We start from the raw sequence: 27,087 nt of genomic DNA on the forward strand, positions 1-27,087 counted from the left end.
GAAATGTGGCATCCAGAACTGGACACAATACTCCAACTGAGGCCTAACCAGTTCAGAGTAGAGCGGAAGAATGACTTCTCGTGTCTTGCTCACAACACACCTGTTAATTCATCCTAGAACCATGTTTGCTTTTTTTGCCACAGCATCACACTGTTGACTCATATTTAGCTTGTGACCCCAAGATCCCTTTCCTGCAGTACTTCTTCCTAGACAGTCGCTTCCCATTCTGTATGTGTGAAACTGATTGTTCCTTCTCAGGTGAAGCACTTTGCATTTGTCCTTATTAAACTTCATCCTTCATTTGAAAAACACCAGTGCTGTTGGGCTTTTCTTTCAACTAAAAAAAATTAAAATTCAAGTATAAAAAAGAGGCATTTCAAAAGGAAAACACCAAGGGCCAGGAACCTCCCACCATTAGTCTGGCAGGATGCTAGATTGTGGGGGATATGGCTCCCCAAGTGGAACAATATCTGCCCATGTATTAGCATAAGCATAGTTGGGGGGGGTGGAACCTGCATTATTACCCCCCACACCAGCCTCAGGGGAGGTCATAGAATCATAGAATAATAGGACTGGAAGGGACCTGGAGAGGTCATCAAGTCCAGTGCCCTGCCCTCAAGGCAGGACCAAGCTCCGTCTACACCATCCCTGACAGATGTCTATCTGACCTGTTTTTAAATATCTCCAGAGAGGGAGATTCCACCACCTCCCTTGGCAATTTATTCCAATATTTGACCACCCTGACAGGAATTTTTTTCCTAATGTCCAATCTAAACCTCCCCTGCTGCACTTTAAGCCCATTACTCCTTGTCCTGTCCTCAGTAACCAAGAGGAACACATTTTCTCCTTCCTCCTTGTGACACCCTTTTAGATATTTGAAAACCGCTATCATGTCCCCCCCTTAATCTTCTTTTTTCCAAACTAAACAAGCCCAGTTCATGAAGCCTGGCTTCATAGGTCATGTTCTCTAGACCTTTAATCATTCTTGTCGCTCTTCTCTGTACCCTTTCCAATTTCTCCACATCTTTCTTGAAATGTGGCGCCCAGAACTGGACACAGTACTCCAGCTGAGGCCTAACTAGTGCAGAGTAGAGCGGCAGAATGACGTCACGCGTTTTGCTTACAACACACCTGTTGATACAACCTAGAATCATATTTGCTTTTTTTGCAACAGCATCACACTGCTGACTCATATTCAACTTGTGGTCCACTATGACCCCTAGATCCCTTTCCGCCATGCTCCTTCCTAGACAGTCGCTTCCCATCTTGTATGTATGGAACTGATTGTTCCTTCCTAAGTGGAGCACTTTGCATTTCTCTTTGGATAAGCTCCTTGCTGGAGGCCTCCTGGCGAGGCCGGAAGTGGGAGACGGACTGTAGTAAGAGCCTAGGGAAGAGGCGTCTCCGATCCCGTAACCAGGCAACTGAAGCGGCGCTCGCGCCCGGCTCGGATTCGGCAGCGGGGAGGAAGACCAGGGAGGGGGCGGGGTCTCGAGGGGGAGGGCATCGGTTCCAGCGCTGCCCCAGGAACCAGCTCTGCGCGCCGCGGGGGGAGGCGCGGCGGAAGCTGGCAAAGCCCTAGAGGGTCTCAGGAGAGCTGGGACTCCGCAGGAGGAGGGAAGTGGGGAGAAGGGCAGGGGAGCTAATGCGCAAGTGCCGGGCGCGTGGCCTTGCCCAGCACACAGCGCGCGCGTTCCAGCTCCTTCTGCGCCTACGAGAGCGGCAGCACGCGCCTGTGCTTGCCGCAGTGCCTGTTCCCTATACAAGTGCGCATGCGCGTCCACAATCCTCCCGCACTGCCTAGTGTTGCGCGACGGGAACTTGGGGGGGGGGGTTCGCCGCCTAGGTCCCCTCGGTACCATGGTGCTGAGCGGTTGCTCCGGGGTCGGGCTTTGGGGCAGGGCTCGGATGGGGGTCCATGGTCTCAAACAGCCCCTGATGGGCGCCTCCAAAATCCAGCAGAGGCACAAGTTGGGAGCCCCTGGGGGGCAGAGGGGCTCCCCCGGGGCGGCTGGGAGGGCCCCTGCGGTGCAAGTGGCGCCCCCCAGGTTTGCTCTGGGGCCCCTGGCTGCCCATTCGAGGCCTTGCATGGGGGGCCCCCGCAGCAGCGTAGAGGGGCAGCACTGGGAGGGCAGTGAGGTGCTGTCGGATGTCTGCCAAAGGAGGCACTTTCTAAGAGGGGACCAGCAGCAGGCACTCACCTGGCACTCTTACCTGAGGGGCTGCCATCCCGGCTTTGGGCCTCTGGGGGTGGAGCTGAGGAAGAACTTGGCAGCTCAGTGGTGGGCCTCTGTGGTGGCTTCCAGGGAGCAAGTGTTTGCAGTGGATTCCCTACATCATGCTCCAGGAGCTGGCATGCTTCCAGCAGGGGAAGCTCTCAGGCTGATACAGGTTGGAGCCCTGCGTGACATCTTCCAGAATACAGACTTAAACAAAGAGCAGATAGTTGCCTCTATGGAAAACGTGCTGGGGATGTCTGGGATGCTTCGAGAAGATCTTCTTCATGGTATGTTCTTAATCTCAACCCCAAATTAACATTATTAGGTTTAGAAATTGCAGGCATGGTCTCTCATCTGCTTTGTTTGGGAGCCAAAGGCAGGAGTGGCTACCTATTTGTATTTATCCCACCAGATAAGATTAATCTGTTAAAATGATTTACCAGTTGCATTTTCATGTTGCAATGTCTCAGTTTGTTACACTTTTGTGTTATCACGGCTAGTGTTGCCCTATGTTCTGTCAACACAGGAATTGGGCCTGTGGAAACTAATTTTCTGCCAGTTATCTCAAACAGCAGTTCAAATGGCAGAGATGCAGAACACTATAATTTAATGTATGGAAATTATCAGCTTTGCACATAGCTGGTCTATATAGCTTTGTGAGTTTACTGCTTTTTACCTTTGTCCTTTCTTGCTAAATGTCAGTGCTTTAACTGTTTTGTAGATAAGTTCAAATTTATTTTTAATTATAATTAAAACTTTTAAAATGCTTCCTAGAACTGCAGAAATGATTTGTCTTGCAACAGGTGCTCTTGAGCAATATATTAATTGTCTAGAACTGGTAAACAAGAGGTTGCCATATGGACTGGCTCAGGTTGGAGTATGTTTTCATCCTGTTCCGAACACTGAGCATCAAAATGACAACATCGCAAGGTACAGTAATGAAAACTGACAAATCTCTGTTTTATTTAAACAAACAAAAATGCAAACTCATTTTGGATAACTTTTTGAATGCTATCTCTTGCTTTTCCCTTATTATTTTTAAGGAGTTAACTTGCTGCCATTACTATTGTTTAAAGAATAGGCGAAAGGACAGTGTCTTCCCTTGTATGGTTTAGCTCCGCCAGAACTGCGGGACAGTGGCTTGATTACTGGTTACGCCAGCGACTCCAGTGGTGGAGAAAGGTATTTGATATTACATCATATTAGTTACTGCTCTACGCTAGAAAATGTTGGGATGCCTCTTACAGCATTTATGTTTTAAAGCAATTTTAGGGTTAATATAGAATGATATTGCCAGTTATCCACCACTGAACTGTAACCATTTATGTGATAGAGAAGTTGTATAGTAGTGCATAACAATACTGTCAAACTGTTTATAATGGGAATTGCAAAACTCCATTTTAATTTAGGTTTGAGTGATTTGGGGCATGTGTGCTGTAACTGATGTAGCATTTTGGAATTCTAAAAACTGTTCTTAAATGGCCAGTGGGGTTTGCACCTGTATTTTCAGAGCATTATTATTTTCAATTCAGTTAATGTGTACAATACACGGATATTTTAAACCTCTAATTTTCAGTTTGCAATAGGCCCATCCAACTTCAGCAGCAGTGACTTTCAAGATAAAGAGGGAAGAAAAGGAAATAATTTGTACTACAGCTTTCCTTGGGGAAAGGAACCAATAGAAACGTTGCAGAGTCTAGGAGATAATGAATTGTTACAAATGTATCCAGGGGATAAATCAAAATTACAAGTAAGTCTCCCCCCCCCCCCCCCCCCCCCGTTTTATCATTTAAAATGTTGCTCACTCATTATGAGATACAGATCTTGCTTTGGTTTGATCCAGTTGATTAATATGTAAAAAAAAAAAATTGCAGTTGGTAGCCCACAGTCATACCATCTTGGACTGTGATCTTGTTGGGTCATGAAAGCAGCTAGTTAGGTCATAACTGAACTGTTTTCTCACTTCCAGAGCTGATTCTTGAAGTTAGACTTGAGGTACTTTGACAGAACAGTGTGGGGAACTGTTTCAGATTGTGGTAATCATTTGTTAAATAAAGTACACTATTGTGATTATTACATGATGCTCTGGGATCTGCACTAGTTGCCTTTCCATGTGTGGTTTAAGGCTTTGACGTTGATGTATCAAATCCTGAGAAACCTCCCCTTGCTGTTCTGCAATAGTTGAGATCAATAAAATGCTCACATTGGAGCCCTTGATGTAAACGGAGAGCCTTCTTGCAAGGTATTCTCTTTGAGTAGCTCCAAATTGCCTGGGTCTGAAATCCTTAACTTGGTGTAAGGCTTATTTTCTTGCATTGTTTTTGTTAAGATGTTGATTCAGAGGTAGTACTTAAGGAAGGTGGAGTGTTTCTCTCCTTTGCTACAGACTTCATTTAGATATTACCACATGTTGTGATGTTGCTCCTGCTTGTTCTTTATATATTAATATATTAATGTTTTAAATGTACATTGTAGGAACCCACCTATGATTGGTGGCTTTTTGTGCTCATTCATTTTATATATACTCTTTTTTTTTAATTTTTATTTTTTATTTTTTTATTTTTATTTTTGTGATGGTTCTCCTGCAGGGCCGAGATGGAAGAAAGAATATTATTCCTCATGTGCTCTCTGTGAATGGCAATCTGGACCAAGGAGTGCTAGCTTATCTTTGTGACTCTCTGCAGCTCACAGAGAGCTCTCTATCAAGAAAGAAAACTCTTCAGAGAAAGGTGATTTGATACTTCAGCCCCATATTTTTATGAAAATATGTTTTTGAATATGAATATACAAAGCAGGGCAAGTAGCAAAGCAGGGCAAGTAGTCTATCATTCAAGAGATTGTAATCCCCTGAATGTGTCTTCTGTTTGTGTGCTTGCATCATTCTTGTAAGTTAAGTTAGAAATACCAAGTGTATACCTCCTTATTAATCCAGGTCTTCTAGTGAAAGCCATTAATGGTATCTAAGGAACTTAATGGCCTGGTGCTCTAGACAATGATCTATAAATGCTTTTGTTTTTCCTGTAAGCCCAAACTGCTGTTGGTCCTACAAAGACATGTGAACACGTCATCTGGTATTGAAATTCTTGAATTTGGTATTTTTCTGCGGTAGTGGGATTGAACAAAGGATTCCTACTCTTGGGCTACGTCTAGACTGGCATGATTTTCTGCAAATGCTTTTAACGGAAAAATTTTTCCATTAAAAGCATTTGCAGAAAAGAGAATCTAGATTTGGCACAGATGCTTTTGTGCAAAAGCACTTTTTGTGGAAAAGCGTCCGTGCCAATCTAGACGCAGTTTTGTGCAAGAAAGCTCCGATCGCCATTTTCGCCATTGGGGCTTTTTTGCGCAAAACAGTTTTTAGCTGTCTATACTGGCCCTCTTGCGCAAATACATTTGCGCAAGAGGGCTTTTTCCCCGAACGGGAGCAGCATAGTATTTGTGGAAGAACACTGACAATCTTACATTAGATCGTCAGTGTTCTTGTGCAAATTCAAGTGGCCAGTGTAGACAGCTGGCAATTTTTCCGCAAAAGCAGCCGCTTTTTCCCGGAAAAACTTGCCAGTCTAGACGCAGCCTTGATGAATTCTATTTAAGGGGGGAAAAACAAACAATGATTGGTCTTCAGCTGGTTTTTGAGACTTCCTCCCCGCCCTAGGAAGTTACACAAGAATACTGGGAAAGAGAGAGAACTGTAACAAGAAGGGTTGAGTAAAACTGCTTGGGCCCACATCAGAGAGAAAGATCATCTCTTAACTTGTGAAGAATTGTTTCTGAAATAAGAATTAGGGTGAGAAATATGATTTGTAACAACATCTCTTAGTGTATTAGGCTTAGCTGGAGTGTTTGTTATTTTTGCTTAGTAACTTACTTTGGTCCATCTACTTTCAGTTGCAATCACTTGTATCCAATTTTGTTATTTATGGTGGGTTTTTATTAACTGGGAGATCAACAGCTGTGCATATCTTTTTCATTGTTAAAAGGGGCCAATATCTTTGAGCTTGCCCTGTGTAAAACTGTTATACAGAATAAGATGGATTAACTTGGGGTTTTGGTCCTGTTTAGGGCTGTGCTCATGGGTGCTGACAAGTCTCTGGCTGAGCCCTCCCAGACCTAAGTCGTTGTCAGCATCTGTGTTATGCTGAGGGGCTGTTACCCAACTCTGGGTACATCTAAACTACATCCCTCTTTCAAAAGAGAGATGTAAATTAGACATACCAAAATTGCAAATGAAGCCGGGATTTGAATTTCCAGCGCTTCATTTGCATAATTGTGTGACAGCGTTTTTCAAAAAAACACAATTTCAAAAGTGAAACCGCAGTCTAGACACAGTTCTTTTGAAAAGAAAAGCCTTTTTCGAAAGATCTTGTCAAAAATTTTCGAAAGAGGGATGTAATCTAGACATAGAGCCTCTGTTACTTTGGGAGAGTCTGGAGCATCTAGTCCAGAAGGACAGGGTGTTGGGGTGAACCCTAGAGGGCAGGTAGAAGATGGGTTCTGTGGTATGATCAGCACATCAGGTTAGTCTCAAGGGAGCTCTATGATTTGACTCCTCGCAGGAGTGTGTGTCAGGTAGAAGAGATTGTGAAAATAGTTTTTACTAGGAAGCTACAACATCTTGAGTGTTACATCAAATGTGACTCACTTTATTCTAGTCTGGATTTCTGTTTTGAGAGAACATAAGACTGTACATATTGAATATATTTACTAAGCATTTATTTTTCATTCGTTCAAAAACATAAATTCAGTTGGATATTCCTGTATATCTCACTAATACCCTTTTAATTCTGTTCCATGTATTTAATGTAAATGTCCAGTAACATGTTTCTTGCTATACTGGTAGGTACTTAAGCTGCACCCTTGTTTAACACCAATAAAAGTTGCTTTGGACATGGGAAGAGGCCCAACAATGGAGCTGAGGCAGGTGTGTTGCAGCTAAGTATTTAATTGTGGTAGTTGGAATTCCATCTAGTCTTGTGCTATAATTCTCATGTTGACGTTTTTTAATCTTCTATTCATGTGAGGAAAGCTCTGCTTAACATAAGAATGGCCATAGTGGGTCAGACCAAAGGTCCATCTAGCCTAGTTTCCTGTCTTCCAATACCAGATGCCCCAGAGGAAGGGAACACAACAGGTGTAATCCTCATGTGATCCCTCTTCTGTCACCCATTTCCAGACAAACTGAGGTTAGGGACACCATTCCTACCCATCTTGTCTAATAGCCATTGATGGACCTAATCTCCATGAATCTATCTACCGTATTTTCCGGCGTATAAGACGACTTTTTATGCTAAAAAACATTCCCCAAAAATCGGGGGTCGTCTTATACGCCGGGGCTTTTCTCGCCCTGGAGGACACAGACTGCGGGACCTCGTGGTCCCGCCGCCCGTGTACTCCGGGGCGAGAAAAGCTGCTCCGCGTCTCCCTGGTCTGCAGACCAGGAAGACGCGGAGCAAAGCCGCGGAGGGACTCGGGCAGCAGAACAGCCCAGGCACGGCTGGGCTACCCCACTGCCCGAGCCCCTCCGTGGCTTTGCAAAGCCTCGGGGGAAGCCGGCAGCGGGGCAGCCCAGGCACGCCTGGGCTGCCCCGCTGCCGGCGTCCTCAGAGGCTTTGCTCCCAGTTTGCTCCCGGGGAGGCGCGGGACACCGCCGCTGCTTCGGCTTTGCTCCCGGTGCCCCTGGTCTGCTGGGGACCGTCTCCAGCAGACCAGGGACACCGGGAGCAAAGCTGGGGAGGCGGAGGGGCGCTGGGGCGCTGCCGGTTGACCTCTTAAGGGGGGGTAGTCTTATACGGCGAGTATAAGACGAAAACCTATCTTAACTAATAAATTAGGAGGTCATCTTATACGCCCAGTCGCCTTATACGCCGGAAAATACAGTAGCTCTTTTTTTAACCCTGTTAAAGTCCTAGCCTTCACCACATCTTCTGGCAAGGAGTTCCACAGGTTCACGGTGCACTGAGTGATGAAAAACTTCCTTTTGTTTGTTTTTAAACTTGCTGCCTATTCATTTGGTGATCCGTAGTTCTTATATTGTGAGAATAAGTAAATAACTTTTCCTTATTCACTTTTTCCACACCAGTCATGATTTTATAGACCTCTATCATATCCCCCCTTAGTCTCTTCTTCTTTTTTTTTTCTACGATGAGAAGACCCAGTCTTTTTAATCTCTCTTCATATGGAACCTGTTCCAAACCCCTAATCATTTTTGTTGCTCTCTTCTGAACCTTTTCCAATGCCAATATATCTTTTTGAAATGAGGCAACCACATCTGTGCATAGTATTCAAGGTGTGGGTATACTATGGTTTTATATAGAGGCAATAAGATTTATTCTCTTGCTTTTCTAATGATTCCTAATAGTCTATATGCTTTTTTGACTGCCGCTGCACACTGAGTGAATGTTTTCATCCTTCGTGTGCATGGAGGGTCTTCACTGCAGTGAAACAGCAATGTTCACACTGTGCAGGATTTAGGAATCCTTGCAAAAGTCCGTATTCCCTGCATGATAGGCGTTGCCATGTGAATTTGGGGGCATTGGCATATCTGTTGGCTCCACTGTGACTAATCCCACATATAATGGGGAACAGAAATGTCCAGCGTTTTAACGACTGCCCTTCCTCCAGCACTATTGATAGAATAGGGACATTAATTACATGCAGAATAAACAAACTTTAAAAAACCCACCTAAATTTATTTAATCCTTCATAGTAGTGTTAAGACTAACAGTAGTAGGGAGGAAATCTGCAGATGAAAACTTGACTTTTCAAATTAGTGTATGAAATAAAAAGGTCTTTCCCACCTATATATTTAGGCATGCATATGTATAAAAATGAAGATTTCTTAGCAGTAGTGCTCTCTTATCCGAGTGTGTGTTGCTGTTAATATATAAACATTATAAATCAGCTTTAATATAAAATAGATACTACAGTTGACATAGCTCCTTCTCCCAATATTTTAAGCCTCTTTTTTTCCTAGGTATGCCAGGGGCTGTTTAACGAATTAATAGATAATGGAATTTCTGTGTGGCCTGGATATCTTGAAACCATGCAGATGCCTTTGGAGCAACTCTACTCAAAGTAAGAGAGAAATAAAATGTCAGGTAGAAATTTGACTTTCCTTAAAGGTAGCAAAAATCAATGTGATTTCATTATGAAATCATCAAGTACAGTAATCAAATAACTGAAGATATGTATTAAAACACAGATTGAGACTTTATCTCTAATGCGTATTCACTTCAAATAACGAGGGATTTCAGTACTCTTAATTTCCATACTTCAACTTTTTTTTCTCTTTAGTTGCTAATAATAAACCATTTGGGAAATTCTGACTGAAAATTGTGGTTCTCTAAAGTAAATTACACATCCACTGAATCAGCTTGCATCCAGTTTTGTGTCAGGACTGATTTCTGCAGTTCATTCTTAAGCCATTTGATTTGAAACAATTGTTATATAGAATCCAGCCCTGCTGTCACTACCAGCTTTAGTAGTAATTGTTTGTTCAAGCAGTCCTGCTGTATAAGAATTGCTCATGCCAGCTAAGATGGCTGAAACTGGTCTATATTAGTCTACAAGACATAAATAGATTTAAGGAGTGAAAAGAATTTAGATTGTGCTTTTCTCTTAACATTAATTGAGGTTTTTCAACAAGCAATAACTCATACTGTTTTAACATAGCAAATTTAATAAGTCACATACATGTACATTGCTCTTTGAAGCATGGTTGTGTAAGCTAGTAAAGAGGAGAAAAATGTTATTATTTCTCCACTATGAAAAATGTCCCTGTTGTAGATTATTAAATTAAATTCTCCTTTTGTTGCAAAGGAATCTAATAACTTACCACAGTTAACTAGAGAAGGTTTAAGCAGCTGAAAGTAAGAAAACAGGCTTCTTCATATTGGACACAGAACAAAATAGAAAAACTTGAACATATATACAGTGCTCTGGGATATAACCCCAATTTAAGTCTGTTGCACACCAAGACACCAATACTGTTACAGCAATAATGAGTGTTCCTTCTTTGGCAGGTATGATGAGATGAGTGTCCTCTTCACAGTCTTGATCAGTGATGCTACTCTGGAGAATGGCGTGGTTCAGCTAAGAAGCAGAGACACCACCATGAAAGAAATGATGCACATCTCTCGACTGAAGGACTTTGTTAAAAAGTACATTACAGCAGCTAAAAATGTATAAATGAAAACGTCTCTAATAAAAGGAATTTTGTATCTTTGTGTTTGCATTGATTTCCAAACAAAATCAGTGGCCCAGATGGAGTACATGTCAGGAATTCTGATGAGTCACAATACCGTACTGTTTGCTAGAGATCGGTTGTTCTTATTTAGATGAGTGGGGAAATACTCATGACGTCCTTCAAAACCAGTATTGATAAAGCTTTGTAATGCGCCCATTTGCTATTAAATCCAAATCCTCCTATGAAGATCTTTCAACTTACACTGAAGAAAGAGACAAAACCAGATCTATCCTCCATAAGCAGGGGAGGCAAATCACTAATCATGTTTGGCTGCCAAGTCTGCCAGTTTGAGATAAGGGTAAGCTTTGCTGGCTGTGGAAGTTTTCTAATTGGTAGTCTCTTCAAATGAACGTTATTAGCCCTCATCTGCCTCTGATGGATAGATCTGGTTTTGCTTCTTTTTGCAGTGCAGACTCAAAGGCATGTTCTAGAGAATTTGGTCTCCTGTAGGAAAGGATATTTTTAGTAAATTGAGTAAGTTTTCGGTGGTTGACAGTCTAGATAATACTGAGATATAGTGACAAATGTAGGAAGATAAACAGGGGAGTCAATACATAAGATTTTAAAAAACTTAAATGTGGAAAAGATCACTTGAAAAGTAAGACTGTTGGAATGCATTGTTTTTAGAGAATGGAAGCATGCGTTAGGTGAATGTTTCTCCATATTGTTTCTGTTCTCCAGTTAAGTCTTCTGACCACTATGATTTCTTGTTTGAATATAATAAAGAATCATAGAACTGGAAGGGACTTGTAGAGGTTGGGTCCAGTCCCCTGTTCTCATGGCAGAACCAGGCACCATCTAGATCATCTCTGACACGTGTTTCTCTAATCTAGTGTTTATAAATATCTTAAAAATATCCAGTGATGAAGATTCCACAATCTCCCTAGGCAATTTATTCCAGTGCTTAATCGTGCTGACAGTTAGGAAGTCTTTCCTAATGTCCAGCCTAAACTTCCTTTGTTGCAATACATTATTAGTTGTTTCTTCAGCTTTTCAAGGGTTTGAAAGCTGCAGACCAATTTGAAGGACTAAGTTGTAAACATTATTTCAAGTAATGTATTAACATAGGGGGGAAATTGCTACAATGTGAGTGGGGAGCATTAGAGAGTGGGTAATGTACTAATTTTGTAACGGACCCAGGCAGGGGAAAAGTTAACTTTTGCAGTGTCTTGTCAAGCTCCACTCCCAGAAATGGAAAACACTGGGAGAGTACCAGCAGGAGTCCTACTCAAGTAAAAAAATTGGTACCTGGGAGTCGTGGGAAGCTGCTCCTTGGCAGGCGGTGGTGGTTTGCCTTGATAACAATGGATCTTTTAGGGAGAGAGCCTGCCAAACAAACTGCTACTGGGACAGACCTTTAATGTAAGTACAGGCTGAAAAAGGCCTTTTTATTCTCTACTTGTTTAAAATCCTGTTGTTTCCTAAAATTCCTGATGGAGCAAAGCTCTCTGTATGAGCACCTTACAATTGGATCATGTTAGCTAATTGCTGGCTTACTCCTTCACCCTTATGTCAAAGGAGTAATGCCAATGGAAATTCAAGTTGTACCACCATGTTGTTGGTACCTTTTAAAAAAAATCTAGCCACATTGGCTATAATGGCATTACTTGTGGAATAAGAAATCTGGGCATCAATGAACTTTTTCTAATATGTTTTGTGTTTCCATCTCGATCAAATTGTAGTTTCAAAGTCAGAGGGAGTCATTCTTTAAGATTGGCAAGGGAGGAGAGTAACATCATTATCTGATTACAGAATAATTAGGCCAGGAAACCAGCATCTAACTGTTTTCCTGTGAGCTTTCTATACTAGCATGGTGATGCTAGCAAAATTCACTGGGGTAGAGGTTCTCTTTTTAAGAATATTTTATATAAATCTTCCTCATGTAAATCACCATAAAGGAAACTTACCTTGAATTTCATCTCTCCTGATGATTTCAGAGTAGACAATAGTAGTATCTGCCCTTATGTTTACTGTAAGTCAGAAAAGGCATGATCAATAACTATTTAAAAAAGTCCACAGTAATCAATCTACATTGAAACATGCCTCTTGCAACTCAAAAAAGAACAATGCAAATAGGACAGTTTGAGAGAGAAGCTGTTATATTTGGGATCCAAGATACTTATTGGTAGTTACTCTCAGATCAAGGATTCTAACTGGAGTTATAAGTTTGCCTATTTAGCAGGCAGTCTTAACTATTTTATCCCACAGACACCTAATAAAGTGGGGAGCTTTTTTGTGGACCACTTCATCCCCTCCCTACCACTGATTTTCATACTCAAATATTTAATCTTAACCATTTCCTGACTTTTTTCCTAGGGTTTTTTTAATTAGCTACACTATTTGTTTAAAAAAAACAACAAAAAACAAACAAAAAAAACCTTTAAGTTATCTGTATATACTATAAACCTTAATTTTGGCTTAATGAAGATTGTAGTGTGGGAATTGATTGGAATTCACAAATTCTACAAGGTGTGATAGTATTATTCTTATTTTAGAAAGGAGAAACTGACTCAGTACTTTGACTCAATGTCAGCAGCAGTATTAATGCATGGGAATTCCTGTTGGCCAGTCCTGTGCTCAAACTTTTCCATATACAACCAATGTTGTACCTCCAATCCATTAGTCTAGATGTTGGTAGGTTACGCTTGTAGATGAATTGCGGTTGTATTTTGGTGCTTGTTTGCAACCATAATTCATTTCAATCTTTTCATCTTCAAATGCCCTTTGAATGCTAACCACAGGTTCTATTCCAAGTGAACATTGTGCACACATTTGTGCTTAAATCAGTTTTTATTCCATTTCCAGAACACTAGTGGTATAAATTTGCAAATGGTGGATGTTGCAAATAGGAAAAGCTCCATGTTGCTACCTTTCCTGTTGTCTTCCTTTCCAGTAATCAATACATTAGCATACTCCATTTCTTCAGTTTTAGCATACTCTGGATGGAAACAAGTGATAAAGAGTTCAGGTTCAGTTGCAGGAGATGACCGCATGGTGAATTTAAGCTTTTGAAAGGGCACTGAGACTCAGCCTGCAATATAAGAGATACCCCCGCCCCCCTTGTGCCTCTCACAGAAGTCTGCTTTTGTGTTCCCTTTACTTACTCTTGGACAGAGCAAGTTGAGCGCTCATCTCTCCCTCAAGTGAAAATTTTCAGAATGCAGAGCTAATGGAGCAAAACAGCCAACATGCCTCCCTATTCCTCCTCTGACAGGTCAGGGTAGAGAGAGGGAAGATACCCATTTTCCTATCTTTATTCCAGTTGCTTGAAACAAGAGTGGTGAAGATAGTGAGAGGGGAGGCATCTTCCCTTACTCCCAGCCTCTAAGTGTGGTGGGGGAAATTTTAAGGAGAGAACTGACAAATTCTAGATAATCCTAGTGTGGTACCCGTCCTGCAACGTTTTCATTATGGTGGAACATTAGTCCACAGGGACAACACAATGTTATCAGATATATAGTAGCTCAATATCTGTGACTCTGTAACACTGAAATGCTGGCTGTTGCCTCTGGGTGGCGCTGTTGCCTCAGTCATATCCTTCGCCTCCCGCCGTGGCACTCAGCTGACTTCTGCACCGCTCAGCCGGGTCGCCACACGGGAGCAAGAGGCGCAAGCAGCCATTTGGGCTCCATACTCCCTATGCAGCACGGGGAGCGAGGTGCCCAAACAGCTGCTTGTTCCCTCATGGGGAGCACAAAGTCTAAATGGCCGTTTGCGCTGCTTGTTCCCATTTGGGCTCCGTGGTCCCCCGGATGAGAGGCAGGAGGGGGAGGAGAGCTGAGAGAGAGAGGGAGAGGTAGTAGGAGGAGGAGAGAGAGAGATGGATGTGGAGGAGAGACCTCAAAATCCCATCTTATGACAGGCTATTGGCTAGTAATTAAGGTTATAATTTGTGTTACGGGTATTTTTAGTAAGTTGCAGACAAGCAGCAGGGTTGACTGTCAACAGATGGGGCAGAGCCTTGGGCTGAAGGGGTGGAGCTGAGGGCAGTAGTGCTTCCCAGAGCATGGTGCTGGGCCCTCCCCCTAGCCCTCGAAGCCATATGGAGCGGTGTTGCTGTGGTGTTTCAAAGGGGCCTGGAGCTCCAGGCTTCTTTGAAACACCAGGCTCCCTGTGCAATTGACCCCTTTGCTCTCCTTGCTGGCGGGGTCTGTGAATAGGTCATGGGCTATAAACGTTTATAGAAGTCTGGCTGGCTGCAAATCTCCCCTCCCGCTGGTATTTAATCTGAGTCCCACCACTGGGCACTGACCAACAGCTCCAACCCTGCCACTGCTCCTGTGGAAGGCCCTGCCTGCCACTGGTCCAGACTCAATGTTATGGAAAGGGCTGACAGCTGCTCTAGCCCTGAAGTCACACAGGCCCGTTAAAGTTAGGGAATCCCCACAGTGCTTGTGGCAAAACCTTATCCTTCATTATAACACAACATGGAGACACTGTCAGCTGCTGCCCAGTTATTTTGTGGCTCCATTTTGGTGGAAAGTGGCTCTAAATCTCTTCAGGTTGGAGCAATGCTAAGAGTGAAGAACTGAAGTGTACACTAAAGAATTCAAAGTGAAATGCAGAAGCTGTACAATTGTGTTTTCACTTTTGCTCGCAACCCAGAAATCTTTTTACCTTAGCAAGAAGTTAATGTGTAAAACTAAGCTCTTTCATTTACTAGTATTTCATTTTCTCTCTGCTTTGTGGTTTTCACTCTCGTAACAGTTCCACAACTCCCACACATGAACTTTCCTTCTAATTCTTCCCTGACTGGACCTGAGAAATGGTTCACACAAGATTCTAAGGATCTCATTCTGTGGGCTACAATTTAGCCATTGGGCCGCGTAAGATTTTCGCATAGGGCCTGATCCCAAGAGTCACCGAGCAATGTCTGCTTAAGGTCAATGGGAGTTCTGTTGGCTCAATAACTTGCTTCCCATCTTTCCCATTTGAGCCCCAAATGCATCTTCCATGGAATTTATCTAGGACTAATTAATTGTAATTCCTGCATGTGAGTTTCATGATTAAAGAAAGAGCCATTTGTAATTTACCAATCTCCGTATATGTCACATAGTTTTCAGACCCTGTTGCCTTTTCTGTTGAAACAAAACTTCTTGAGGAGCCTGCTGACTTCAGTTTTCCTGCAAGATGCAAAGGAAACAAAATTATTCAAGTGATTACATATCAACGGTTTAAAAAATGCATGTCCTATGATTTTTGGGGGGTGGTGTTAGATATTTTAAATACAGTATTGCAATTGTCTGAATATAATTCCTTGGCAAGGAGTGCTATTCATGCATGACTGTATCTTTACATGCATGTGTGGGAAAAGAAAATAGTTGCTCCCAAAGACAGCAGGGATTGGAGATATATCTTGGGGTTCTTGCAAGAAATTTAATTTTAGGCCACATCTATAATTATTGGCTGGAGAGCAATCTTCTGGAGTTCAATTTAGCGTGTCTAGTTAAGACCTGCTAAATAGACAGTTTAGGGTGCCTTTGGTCAGTGCCAGTACTCCTCCTCACAGTCAAAAGGAGCAAGGGAAGCAGGCAGGAGAAAACGTTCCTGTCAATTAACCCCTGTGAAGATAGCACCAAGCTCAGCTTAAGGTATGCTGACTCCAGCTACGTTACTTACGGAGTTGGAGTTGCATACCTTAAGCTGACCTTCTGGGTCTAGTGTAGACCTGGTCTAGATACCCAGGCCCTGATTCTGCAAACAGTTGTGCACACACCTAACTTATGGCATGGGAGCAGTCCCCTTGATCTTGGCAAAAAATACTTATATGAAAATAAGCATAATTGTAACTTTTTGCCTTTGGGAATCTAAAATGTATCCAGAAAATGTGTCATTTTGATAGGAAGAGACATATTTGGCTTTAAAGATAGATTTGGAGTCAGTTAAAAGATGGAGAGTAGTGCCTCTTGGGTCTTATTACCTTACATTAATAGCTACCCTTTATTTATATCTGTATTGAAACGTGGCCTCTTCTAGCATGTAGTAGAGGAAGAAGGTGTCTACTAGAGTGAGGAGAGACCTTTTTACCCGAGGGCAAAATTCACTTAAAAGTACCACCAGATCTGTATCTACTCAGAGGAGGTTGGATATTGTTTTTCTAAGGGCTCCATTATAACAACTGTCTCAGAAGATATTAAAGACCTGACAACATGTGTCTTACAACAAAGAGATTTTGAAACCAGATTAGAGGGAGACCTCAAAACTCTTATTTATGCTAAAATTTGACATTTTAAAAGGTTGCGAATGGGCCTTAATCGAGATAATGATCTTACATATTACAAAGTCAGCCTCCCCACCTTTTGATATTTGTAGTGACCCCAGATTAGCCACTTAATTGACTCTTACAGTAAGCAATTTCCTCCTTCCTTGTCACTTCTCCCCCCCACACACACCTTCTGTTCTATGTAGCTGATTTGCCAGTTTGTAATTTTTTTACCTTCTTTCATTGTATCCCTCTGTTATAAAATGGTCATGCCTATTCACTTTCAGAATATGATCTGAAGACGTGGGTCTGCCCCACGAAAGCTCATCACCTAATAAACTATCTTGATAGTCTTTAAAGTGCTACATGACTGCTTTTTTCATTTTACCAAGATCAGACTAACATGGCTACTGCTCTATGACTACCTCAGAAAGGTGAAATAAGTTAACCTTAACTGGATTTAATTAATCTGTCCCTTGGACTCTTGATGTTACCAACCTGAAGCTTATATTATTGGGCCATCCCTTCCTATTTAATGGGAACTGGCCAGGAAATACCAACTGGACCAGGCCCCATTGTCAGTACTGACACCAGCTGCTAAGAAACAGGGAATCCTTAGTGTGTGATGTGCACAAAGGAAGCTAACCCTTCCATTCCCACGGACATAGCATGTAATATAAGGAGCCAAAGCCAGCACTATTTTACAAGAAAAATGAAAATATGGAGAAGCCAAAAGAACTCACTTGCTTTACACCAAGGCAGGATCCAAAATGGAATCAGTAGGGCAATCGCTATCACCACCAGCAGAAACAGCAGCCCAAGAAAAATGCAGAGGAGATAGGAAGGGTCATTCTCTTCTGTCAACAGGAGAAAGGGTGTTTGTAGGGACCAAGAGCAGGTGCAGCAAAATGTTCCAAGTATTTCTTTCCATTAAAATTGAAGCCCGGCCTTTTCTATCACAGTTTGGAGAAGTAGCAAAGCAGCAAAGCAGTGCTTAATACTGACTGTGGCAGGGCGCCCTAACCTGAGCCTAGAGAAAGAGTAAAGAGCTGGCTCCAAACTGAGAACCCTACAGATGTAGAGAAAGGAGTACCTGGCCACAATCCTGCCCTATCACAGGAGGTAGGGTCTTGGCTAAGATGTCCTGCATGTGTACAGGATGAACTTAGAGGTAGAGGAGTGCCGGGGAAGACTATAAAAAACAAGTCTTGGAAGGATTAGATTTTTATCTGTCAAGGTTGGTAAACATGAGTTTCATCAAACACAAAATGTTGAAAGTTAATTTGAGGGTATTTGCTTTGCATATTTTTGGTGTGTGATGTTGGTGATTTGTGCTTTAACAGGTACGAAGTTTTGGATTTTTATCTCAAATATCTATTGCAATTAAATAATTATTGTCTAACCATGCTGCTGTCTAACCCCTCCATAATTTCCCACAATTGAAAATTTAGTAAAACTAAAAATCATTAAAATAAAAATGTATATTATTTGTTGAAATTATACATATCTATCTATATTTTAGAGACTTTGTGCGTATCTCTCTGTCCATGAATCTGTCTTTCTATGAGTCCATTTGTTCAAGAACTCTTAATGTATAAGAGTTAGGGCTACCAAATCTGGTATGCAGCTTCCTCTTACCCTAACTTAAAGTAAGGTCATGGTTCAGTGTGCCAGGAAAACAAGAAGTGCATGGAATGGGCTTGTTCTCCAGCACATGGGAGGGGGTTGATCAGAGGGACAGTTATGCTCCACAATGACCACTGGAGGCAGCGAGTGCGAGGAACAGTTATGCTGCGGAATGACCACAAGGAAGTGGCCACGTCAGGAAAAGAGTGGCCAGATGGGGACGGGGCTCTCCACGTTGCCGAACACCAGCCAAGGGTAAGTGGCCCCTTTGCCCTAATCCCCCCCCCCCTCAGCCCTTAGCTGTAGCCCTAGTCCCAGCCCTTCACCCTGGCCCTTGGAGGAGCTAGCATAGCCCCAGCTCCCCTAGAAGGAGTTGCTGGCTGGGACTGGACAATATAACCCCTGCCCCTCCCCCGGAAGAGCTACCAGCTGAGCAGTGTGGTCCTGGGAAACCCAGGGAGCTGATGCCTGCAGCAGCAAGGGTCATGTTGCTCTGATGACAACTCAGGTGAGTCCTTCAGCCCCCCCAGATCTCTCAGCCCTGATTCCTGAACCCCTGACCTTCTGCCTTAAGCGTCCACAAGGACCCGGCCAATGCCAGGTAAATTCTCTCGTGTGTGTGTATATATACAAATTTAATTCTACCAAGCCATTTAAAAGTAATTCCTTGCTCATGCCTCTGTTCTTAGTGTGTTCCTTTATAGGCTAATCCAAGCTCTGTCTGTTTAAATGAAAAGCCCTGGCTTTGTTTCTTTTGTTCACCTCCACACACCTCTCACCTCAAAAGTAAAATCTTGGAACAAAACATTAGGAATAGCAAGTCGGATTGTGAATGTGCAGCGTTCTAACCTGCTGGGCCTCAGGATGCCATGTGGATCCAGCAGCCAGGCACTCAAAGTTCCATCAATGGGCTGGACCTACTACCCCCGTTTACATAGATAGGCACAGCTCTATTAGTAACAGCAGAAGCACATACCTGCCAGCGTAAAGTTGAGACTGCTGCTATATTTTATATGATTAGAGATTTTATTTTTAGCTTTGCATTTATAGTTGCCCAAGTCACTGGGAGAATTGATCGTTATATTTAACACAGCTTTTGCCTTTTCTGACACAGGTATTCTGCGTGATATACTCCTATTTCCTTGAAAAAACATGTAATCAATGGGAAAAGAACCATTTTCTGAGTGACAAAACAGGGTCACGTTCTGGCCCATCTTCACATAGGAAGTAGTCGCGCTCAACACTGGTTTGGATACAGGATCTGAAAAGAAACCAGTGGAATGCAAAAGTAAGTGCAAAGCAAACATGAGATTTAAAACGGAGACGTGTAGACAGGATCAGCTCCTCAGCTGCCCCATATCAATGTAGCTCTGTTGATTCCAATAGAAGAACCCCAGTTCAAACCAGCTGTGGGTCTGGTAGTCCAAATTCTAGACAGAGGCATTCTATGCTATAGAACGCTGTCCTCTATTGGAAAGCATTATGGGATTGCTGGCCGCTGCTGCTACAAGATGAATGGAATGAAAAGTATAAGGCTCTGTCCCTTTGAAAGAAATGGCATTCTGTTTTTGATCTTTCTGCTCAAATGTTACTGTATGACAGCTTGGCGAATTGATAGTTATGTTTAACACAGCTTTTGCCTTCTCTGGCACAGGAACAACCTTTCCATGGACCACCAGCTGCTAATGGAAACTTGCCATTAAATATATAATTACACCCGAGCCATTTTGATAGTGCTGCTGCTAGGGGAAAAGGTTTAATTTGACCAGTAAGAATGGAAATGTTAATCAAAATTATTACACAGATCAAGTACTTTAACTTTCTGTGTTAAAGTTAAAGGCAGGAGGGGGAAGGTCACCTGGGAGCACAATCCTAAAATGGTCCTGGATTGTATTCTGCAAGCTATTTTGCGCAGATGTGGTAAAACAATAGGGTCAGATCTAGATGGTCTGACCCCCATCTGATGACAGTCCCAGCTGCCAGAGTCCTCTCTGGACTTGGAGCTTACATGTTTAACACATAGTATTTTAAAACTGTTCTGAACGGGTTTGAGGAGGTTTATTCCACAATGCTTGTTCCCTTTCCTCATGGTGCGAAGTGAGAGAGAGATAGGAGGTAGTGCCTCCAGCTCCTGGCAGGATCAGGCCAGCTGGGATGGATTATTAGGAACATTCATTTCCTGATGTTGAAAAATGCCACCGATACACACAAGTACCTACCTAGGAAAGTAAAGGTGAGACCCGTGCTGTATCTTGAGCTGTTGACATTTCTGTTTTCAGCTTTGCATTTATATTCCCCCAAGTCGCTGGCAGAATTGATAGTGAGGTTATGCAGAGCTGGGTTCCTATCCTTCATGGTTATAATAGACAACAGACTCTGATTTCTAAAAAACGTATAGTTGATTGGAAGAGCGCCATTGGTGCACAGACAGGACAGTGTCACGTTCTGGCCAATTTCTATCTCTAAGCTTGGTTGGAGAGACTTGAGCTCAGGGTTAGACAGCGGTGCTGGGGAAAGGAAACATTTCTGAGTGAAACAACAATCCACAAATAGCTTCACAAAACCCCAGAGAACTAGGTGGAGGCATGAGTGAGCCCAGGGCATGAGAGCTGGAGCACCTGACAGTCCATCCCTGGCCATTAGACCCAAGTTTCAGTGTACAAATATCTTCTTGCAACCTGCTCCAAAAACCTTTGCTATTTCAGCTGTGGAGAACGCTCCTTGGCTGAGGGGAGACAGATCTGTAATGTGTTCATAACTAGGCTGGGAGTGAGCAGAGTAGGCTGAGGCTGAGTTGCACCATTTCCTGCCACCACTTGTGAGCATGGGGGCGGGCTGATCCCTGCTGCCAGAGCCATGCCCCCACCTCCCTTTAAATCCCCTGGCCATGTTACTTGGAGGAAGAGGTTGGCTGGGGGCAGGAAGGAGTAGAGCAGGGGCGTGGCCTTGAGGAAGAAATGAAATGAGAGTAAGCAAGGGGATGGGAGGGGAGCAGGAAGAAGTGAGGCAGAGCCTGGGACTGATGGGGGGGAGGGCTGTCCCAAGCCCTGCACCCCCTTACGTTGATGAGGACAGTATCTGAGGCAATAACATTCCAGATCTTTCAAACATCAAAAAAAGAAACTATGAGCCATGGGAGAGTTTTCTTTGGCGTTAGACAATAATGAAATAATGACTGGGGCAGCATTTTTATAATTACAGGTGAAAAAAATGTCAACTCTTTAAACCAGGTTTTGAAAAGAGCTCAGTTCCCCCAAATTCCCATTGACTTGAAGAATTAAAGTTGTTTCTGGATGGTCCAAATAGGGGAGGCAGACCCCACAGAGAATGGGGAGATGATATAATAGATTGGTGCGGAGCTAGTCAACAGAAACTAAGCCACTCCACACTAGACAGGGAAAGATGGAAGGAAATAGTGAGGGAGGCATCAGACACCAACGTGCTTTGAGCCCATGGTTGGTGGTGGTGGTGATGATGATGATCAGAACTGTTGGTAAGCAGACATAAAGTTGAGACTTCCAAATTGAACTATGTATTCTTACATATCCCCATCTGTAAAATGGACACGCAGTGAAACACTAAGAACCACACTGTGACCTCTTTACAGAACACTCATGGTTTTCCCGGAGTTTGGTTTGACTTTCAAGGACTACACTAGTGGAGAATGTTGCTCAACTCTTCGGCAGTTGCTCACCAGATACCTCACTCTAATTAGGGATCACTTAATGGACAGGGCTGTTGTGAAGCTTATGTTCCACACCTGAAAGGGCTCTCTGAACAAGGCCATCAATGGAATTTCATACACAGATCAAATCCTTAGTGCATGTTTGTCAAGTGGATTGAGATCCTTCGTGAGTGTTACTGTGGTGTAAGAGCCTGCTCCTACTCTTGCTTCCCATGAAGTCTCTTAGGCCATGTCTATACTACGTGGAAGATGCTGCCACCACAGTCGATCTTCTGGGATTCAATTTAGCAGGTCTAGTGGAGACCCATTAATTCCAACTCAGAGGGTGCCCCCGTCAGCACCGGTACTCCTGCTCTTCATGAGGAGTAAGGGAAGCCAACAGAAGCATTTGCTCCCATTGACCTCCCTCTGTGTGGAGGGTGATTTTAAGAGATGTTGACTGCAGCTACATAATTAGCCTAGCTGGAGTTGGTTATCTTAAGCTGACCTTCCGCTTTAGCGTAGACCAGGCCTTAGAGTTTTTAATGCAAGGAAGATTCGCTCCCAGGAGCACAAACTATTTCTCTCTCTCTCTCTCTCTCTCTCTCTCTCTCAGGAAATTCTGTACCTGTCTTCCCAGGTACAGGGTAGAAATTCAGATGGAGTAAAAACTGCAGCATGCAGAAAACATGCATTTTATACCCATTACCTAATCCTTACACAACACACCTTTTGAGTAGCTTCTCAGTGTGACAAGAGGCTCAGGGTATCTAGAGATGAAAAAGACCTGCTATATCCATCCCCTTCGCAGTGTGGATTTGCTCCCTAATTTGGAATTACTGGTCTGGACTGTTCTAAACAATGGGGCTTCTTCCTGTCCCCTCCACAGCGTAATAATCTTCAAACACACACACCTGCCACCCCCAGGAAATCTTTTTCAAAAATTCAGATGTTGTGTCAGGAGAAGAAGAGAAAAGTCTCCTGTCCTTCAATGTGGCTTTGTCCACTTGGCAGGGTTTTTGCACAAGAAGCTTTTTGCGGAAGAGATCTTCCCCAAAAAATGATTGCGCAAAAGTACATCCACACTTCAAAAGTGCATCGCAAAAGCGATGTGCTTTTGTGCAAAGGAGCATCCACACTGCATGGATGGTCTTGTGCAAGAAAGCTCTGATTGCCATGAACAGAATGGCCATCAGAGTACCTGTGCTTTTTCTGATAGGCTCTTTTTATGCAAGAAACCCCTATGGTGTGACCACACATGCCTTTTTGCGCAAGAGCTGTAGCGCAAAAAGGAATTATTCCTTGTGGGGAGAGGAATAATTCTACCTACAAAAGTCCTCTGTCCTGTCTATTTACTGGATTTTTTTTGCACAAAAACGTGCTTGAGATGTGGATGCTCTGCCATTTTTTGCGCAAAAATGGCCGTTTTTGCACAAAAACCTTGTAGTGTAAACCTAGCTTGTGTCTTAACCTTTGGGGAGCCATGTAGAAGTGGGGGGCAGAATAACTACTGATGGTTTGCAGAGAGGAGGCAAAGTTTGTCCCTGCATGGAACACTTCCCAGAAGGGAATCCTTCTACAGCAAGGGCAGGGCACCTTTTTTGGGTTGGGAGCCACTGTCCCACAGAAAAATCAGTCAGGGGCTGTACCCAAGTGAGAGGCCAAAAAACCCCTCTCACTGATGTGGCCCCAAACTGAGAAGGAGAAAGACACCCCCACATCCCCCTCGCACACCAGAGCCTGCAGGAGGCCCGGCCTAGTATATTTTGTGTGCCCCAGCCCCACGGTAGGGAGGTGGGGGGACTGGCGCGCCAGCATGGGCTCATGCTGAGCCTGGGGGGCTGGATCCAGGCAAGTTGGGGGTCATATACAGCCCCCAGGCCTTATATTCCCTATTTCTGTCCTAAAGCAATTCACCCAAAGTTCATGCCCGTGATGTGGACATTTCTGTGCAAGAAAGAAGCCTCAGACAATACTTAGCTGCTCATTTCCTAGGAAAGACTGAATCACCTGGTTTCATATCCGTCATCAGTACATGGCTGCAAACTGTCATAGTAAAACCCACAGCTGTATGCAGCAGTTAAGATATAAAAAGTCTAAGCCAACAAATTTCTACTGGTCCACTATAGCAAAGAAAGCAGTGTATCGAAAGCTGTTGGGGGGAAAGAGTATAACCCATTATTTGATTAGTTGCAAAATAGTATGGGAAGATGTACTGTACATGGACTGTATTGTAAAGATAGATATGTACAAAGAAGCAGAGTTAAGGTTGTGGGAGCAGCTTTAACTTTAGCCTACCCTGACTTGGGCATTCTAAAGTGTGAGACAACTTTCTGGTAATGTCAGGGTTTTTTTTTTTATGGATTTACCATAAATGTAACTGTCGGGAGGAAAATGTGTGAACTCCTTCTATAGAATAATGCTGATCTCCAGCATATGTGTAGTATGAATTACAGTATTTCTAGTATTTTAAATCCTCTTTCCTTTTTAGAGCCAGCTACAGAGTGTAAAATGAGGTACAGGGATCAGTGTTCAACCGTTCTAGTGGGATTTTAAACAATGTAAGCAGCCCCGGGGAACATCTGCCAGCCTCCCCCACTGACTGCCCTGACTCCTACACCTCCACCCTGTGCCCTGAGCCCCCAGCCCCTTCCCCCTACGCACTCTGCCCTGAGCCCCTCCTTGATCCCCTACCCAGACTCCAGAACCTACTTACCTCCCCAGCCCCTTGACCTGAAGGACCCGAGCAAAGCTGAATAAATCGAGTAACATCATAAATCTGCAAACAAAAACTTACCACAGTCTTTCCCATTGGATGTTTGATTCTCTTGAGTGGATTGAGCTAAAAGAGAGAAGAAGAACTTGAGCAAAATAGGTTAACGGTCCCTCTTTGGAATAAAATACAGTTAATAATAGCAAATCCATGGCTTACATAAGGATGGGAGAAAGAATAGAATGATCATAAGTTTAAGCATTTTCTTACAACAATAAGGAGGAACTAGTAGTTCTGCTGGTAAAAGGCTCTTTGAAGGGAATGTGACAAGCGATTTGAGGAAGTTCAAATGACGGATGTTAGATGTTGGTTAGATTTGCATAAATGTTTCTGCACTTCTAGAATATGTCCAGACGTGTTTGTTTCTCTGTGCCATTCCCCAGCAAGTGTCTGAGATGCAACTTAAAATGAACCATAAATGCCAAAGGCACGGAAAGACAGAATTAACATCTTTGCAATGTCTTGGTTATGCACACCAGGTTATATGAGGAGTCCATATGTGGTTGGAATATAATGCTAATAAATATTCTAGTCACCAGACAGTGGTGTTCTAGATGCCTACTCTCTAGTTCAGCACTCTGTGGTTTGACAACATCCGTGGTCCAGCATGATTTTAGTTAGCTGGATGTACACTTATCATGGGTATGGCCAAGTTTCCCGTGGTCCCACAAAGTTTGTTTTCAGCCACCATTCCTGACTTTCAGGGTTCCATGCTGTCATTTAGCTCTAATTTACTCCTAAATATGTCTTCTAAGAGACCAGCAAACAAAGGAAATGTTGGTAACGCTGCTAAATGTGGCATATGTCCGTACTGATACAGCAAAAGGTGAATATACCTACTGCAGAGACCCCAGATGGTACTGTAATTTGAATTAGCAGCTATTGTCCTATCACTTTGGAAGCGGAATTCAAGCATTGTTTTAGGTGACTACATTATAGATTTACCTATATTATTTTGTTCTTTTTCATATTATTTCATGGTTTTTATACTTCACTTATTTCCTTGTGCCAATACAGTAGAATTGTAAAATTACACTAACACTTCGTTATGAGAAGAGCTGGTAAGCCTTGGCTAGGCATAGGCTTATATAAGGTGTATTAGTACAGTCGTATATGATTATTAAGCAGTGTTGCAAATACTTTGCAAAATTGATTGCTCATAGTTTGGTAAATTCTTGGCTCAGCACTGGTCCCGTCCTGAGGGTGCCAGACTAGAGAGGTTCAACCTCTCTAGTTGAACAGCAAATATAAAATGGTAATCTTTACTCAATAGTCTTTTGGAAATACTTTGGGGGTTGAGTTTTTTTTAAAACAATTCATAAAGGGGTGAACTTTGATGTCATTCTAAAACCTACTTCTCATAAACCCAGAGCTGAAAAAGGCAAAATCTGAATATATGAACTGTATCTGTCCTACTTCTTTGAATCCTAGTTCCTGTACAGTGCTGCCCTCTTTTGTATATTAAAGGGAGATGATGGTAGAGATGACCCCAGAACTGTGCTATTTGACTTGCGATACAACATGTTTGGAGGTGAGAATTTGGGACCATCTCTGGAAAGGAGCCAAAAATTCAGGAAGGGAAGCTGTGTCTCCTCCAAGTAAAAGTCTCACTTCATTGGAAAGCAGAATTTGCAAATGTTGTTCCTTGAGGGTAGGTTGTTGGAAGACCTGGTGAAACTCCAATGACTAGAGTGGAGTTACTTCTGATTTACAGTGGTGTTAGTGTTAAGAACAGTTTTGTAACTCTAGGAGGGAGGAAGGAAGAGCTTCATATTGGGTGTTGAGGGTTAGTGTGTAGCAACTGTGGTGAAAGAACATGAGTGGCCAACAGCTGTGGCCAAATGGACATGAGTCAGTGGAGGAAGGTGATTTGGAGCTTCAGGGAAGTAATTGTGGCAGAGTTTTTAACATTATCTATTGGAACGGGTGACCAACTGCGCTGAAACTTGCAGTAGCAGGAAGGAAAGACATTTACAGTGGTGCATCAAAGTTAGCAGCAGAGCCTAAATGGATGTATTTTCCCATAAACTAGAAATGAGTTTGTACCAAACAGATAGTCCTGGTGTTGGATCTGACTATACAGGGGGATCGTTCATTAAAAGATGAAATGCAAATATTGTTGGAATGACATGGGCATGTCCTTGTGATGGGTTGGCCACTGCCCACTACTGGATGGATTGAGAGCTGCTGAACTGTGTGTTAAGCACTGTGACTCAGATTTTCAAAAGCGCTTAAGTCCTTGTCTAGATAAGAAAACTGCATTGGTTTAACTTGAATCACATTTATAAATTGGTGCACATGCTTGTGTGGTCAGTCTTATGTCAGTCTAAGAGTGGCTTATTCCTTTTGATCTTAAAT

General features: G+C 42.9%; 2 protein-coding genes across 7 annotated transcripts in view; one reads left to right on the forward strand and one right to left on the reverse strand.

Annotated features, from left to right (window-relative positions):
- Positions 1 to 1,713: 1,713 nt before the first annotated feature.
- Positions 1,714 to 7,658, forward strand: POLG2 (DNA polymerase gamma 2, accessory subunit). Its single transcript, XM_025180549.3, has 6 exons — positions 1,714 to 2,506; positions 3,023 to 3,149; positions 3,296 to 3,401; positions 3,796 to 3,969; positions 4,808 to 4,948; positions 7,060 to 7,658. The coding sequence occupies exons 1-6, from the start codon at positions 1,861 to 1,863 to the stop codon at positions 7,153 to 7,155; spliced, it is 1,290 nt and encodes a 429-aa protein (XP_025036334.3). The 5' UTR covers positions 1,714 to 1,860; the 3' UTR covers positions 7,156 to 7,658.
- A 384-nt stretch (positions 7,659 to 8,042) lies between these two features.
- Positions 8,043 to 27,087, reverse strand: part of MILR1 (mast cell immunoglobulin like receptor 1) — a 162,449-nt gene continuing 143,404 nt past the window's right edge. The window contains exons 1-9 of one of the 6 annotated variants that reach the window (XM_089771809.1): positions 24,889 to 25,007; positions 24,754 to 24,798; positions 20,512 to 20,799; positions 19,467 to 19,553; positions 17,410 to 17,523; positions 15,498 to 15,587; positions 13,334 to 13,402; positions 12,372 to 12,434; positions 8,043 to 10,392 (exon numbers count right to left, since the gene is read on the reverse strand). In XM_089771809.1, the coding sequence (XP_089627935.1) occupies positions 10,307 to 10,392; positions 12,372 to 12,434; positions 13,334 to 13,402; positions 15,498 to 15,587; positions 17,410 to 17,523; positions 19,467 to 19,553; positions 20,512 to 20,799; positions 24,754 to 24,798; positions 24,889 to 24,931 (885 nt within the window). In that variant the 5' untranslated portion in view covers positions 24,932 to 25,007 and the 3' untranslated portion in view covers positions 8,043 to 10,306. Of the gene's footprint in view, positions 10,393 to 12,371; positions 12,435 to 13,333; positions 13,403 to 15,497; positions 15,588 to 17,409; positions 17,524 to 19,268; positions 19,554 to 20,511; positions 20,800 to 24,753; positions 24,799 to 24,888; positions 25,008 to 27,087 lie in introns of those variants that run through there. The other 5 variants (XM_089771807.1, XM_075903912.2, XM_089771810.1 and 2 more) reach the window with 5 other exon arrangements.

Source organism: Pelodiscus sinensis, chromosome 20 (genome assembly GCF_052426305.1).
Source record: "Pelodiscus sinensis isolate ZL-2025 chromosome 20, ASM5242630v1, whole genome shotgun sequence".
Lineage (NCBI taxonomy): Eukaryota > Metazoa > Chordata > Testudines > Trionychidae > Pelodiscus > Pelodiscus sinensis.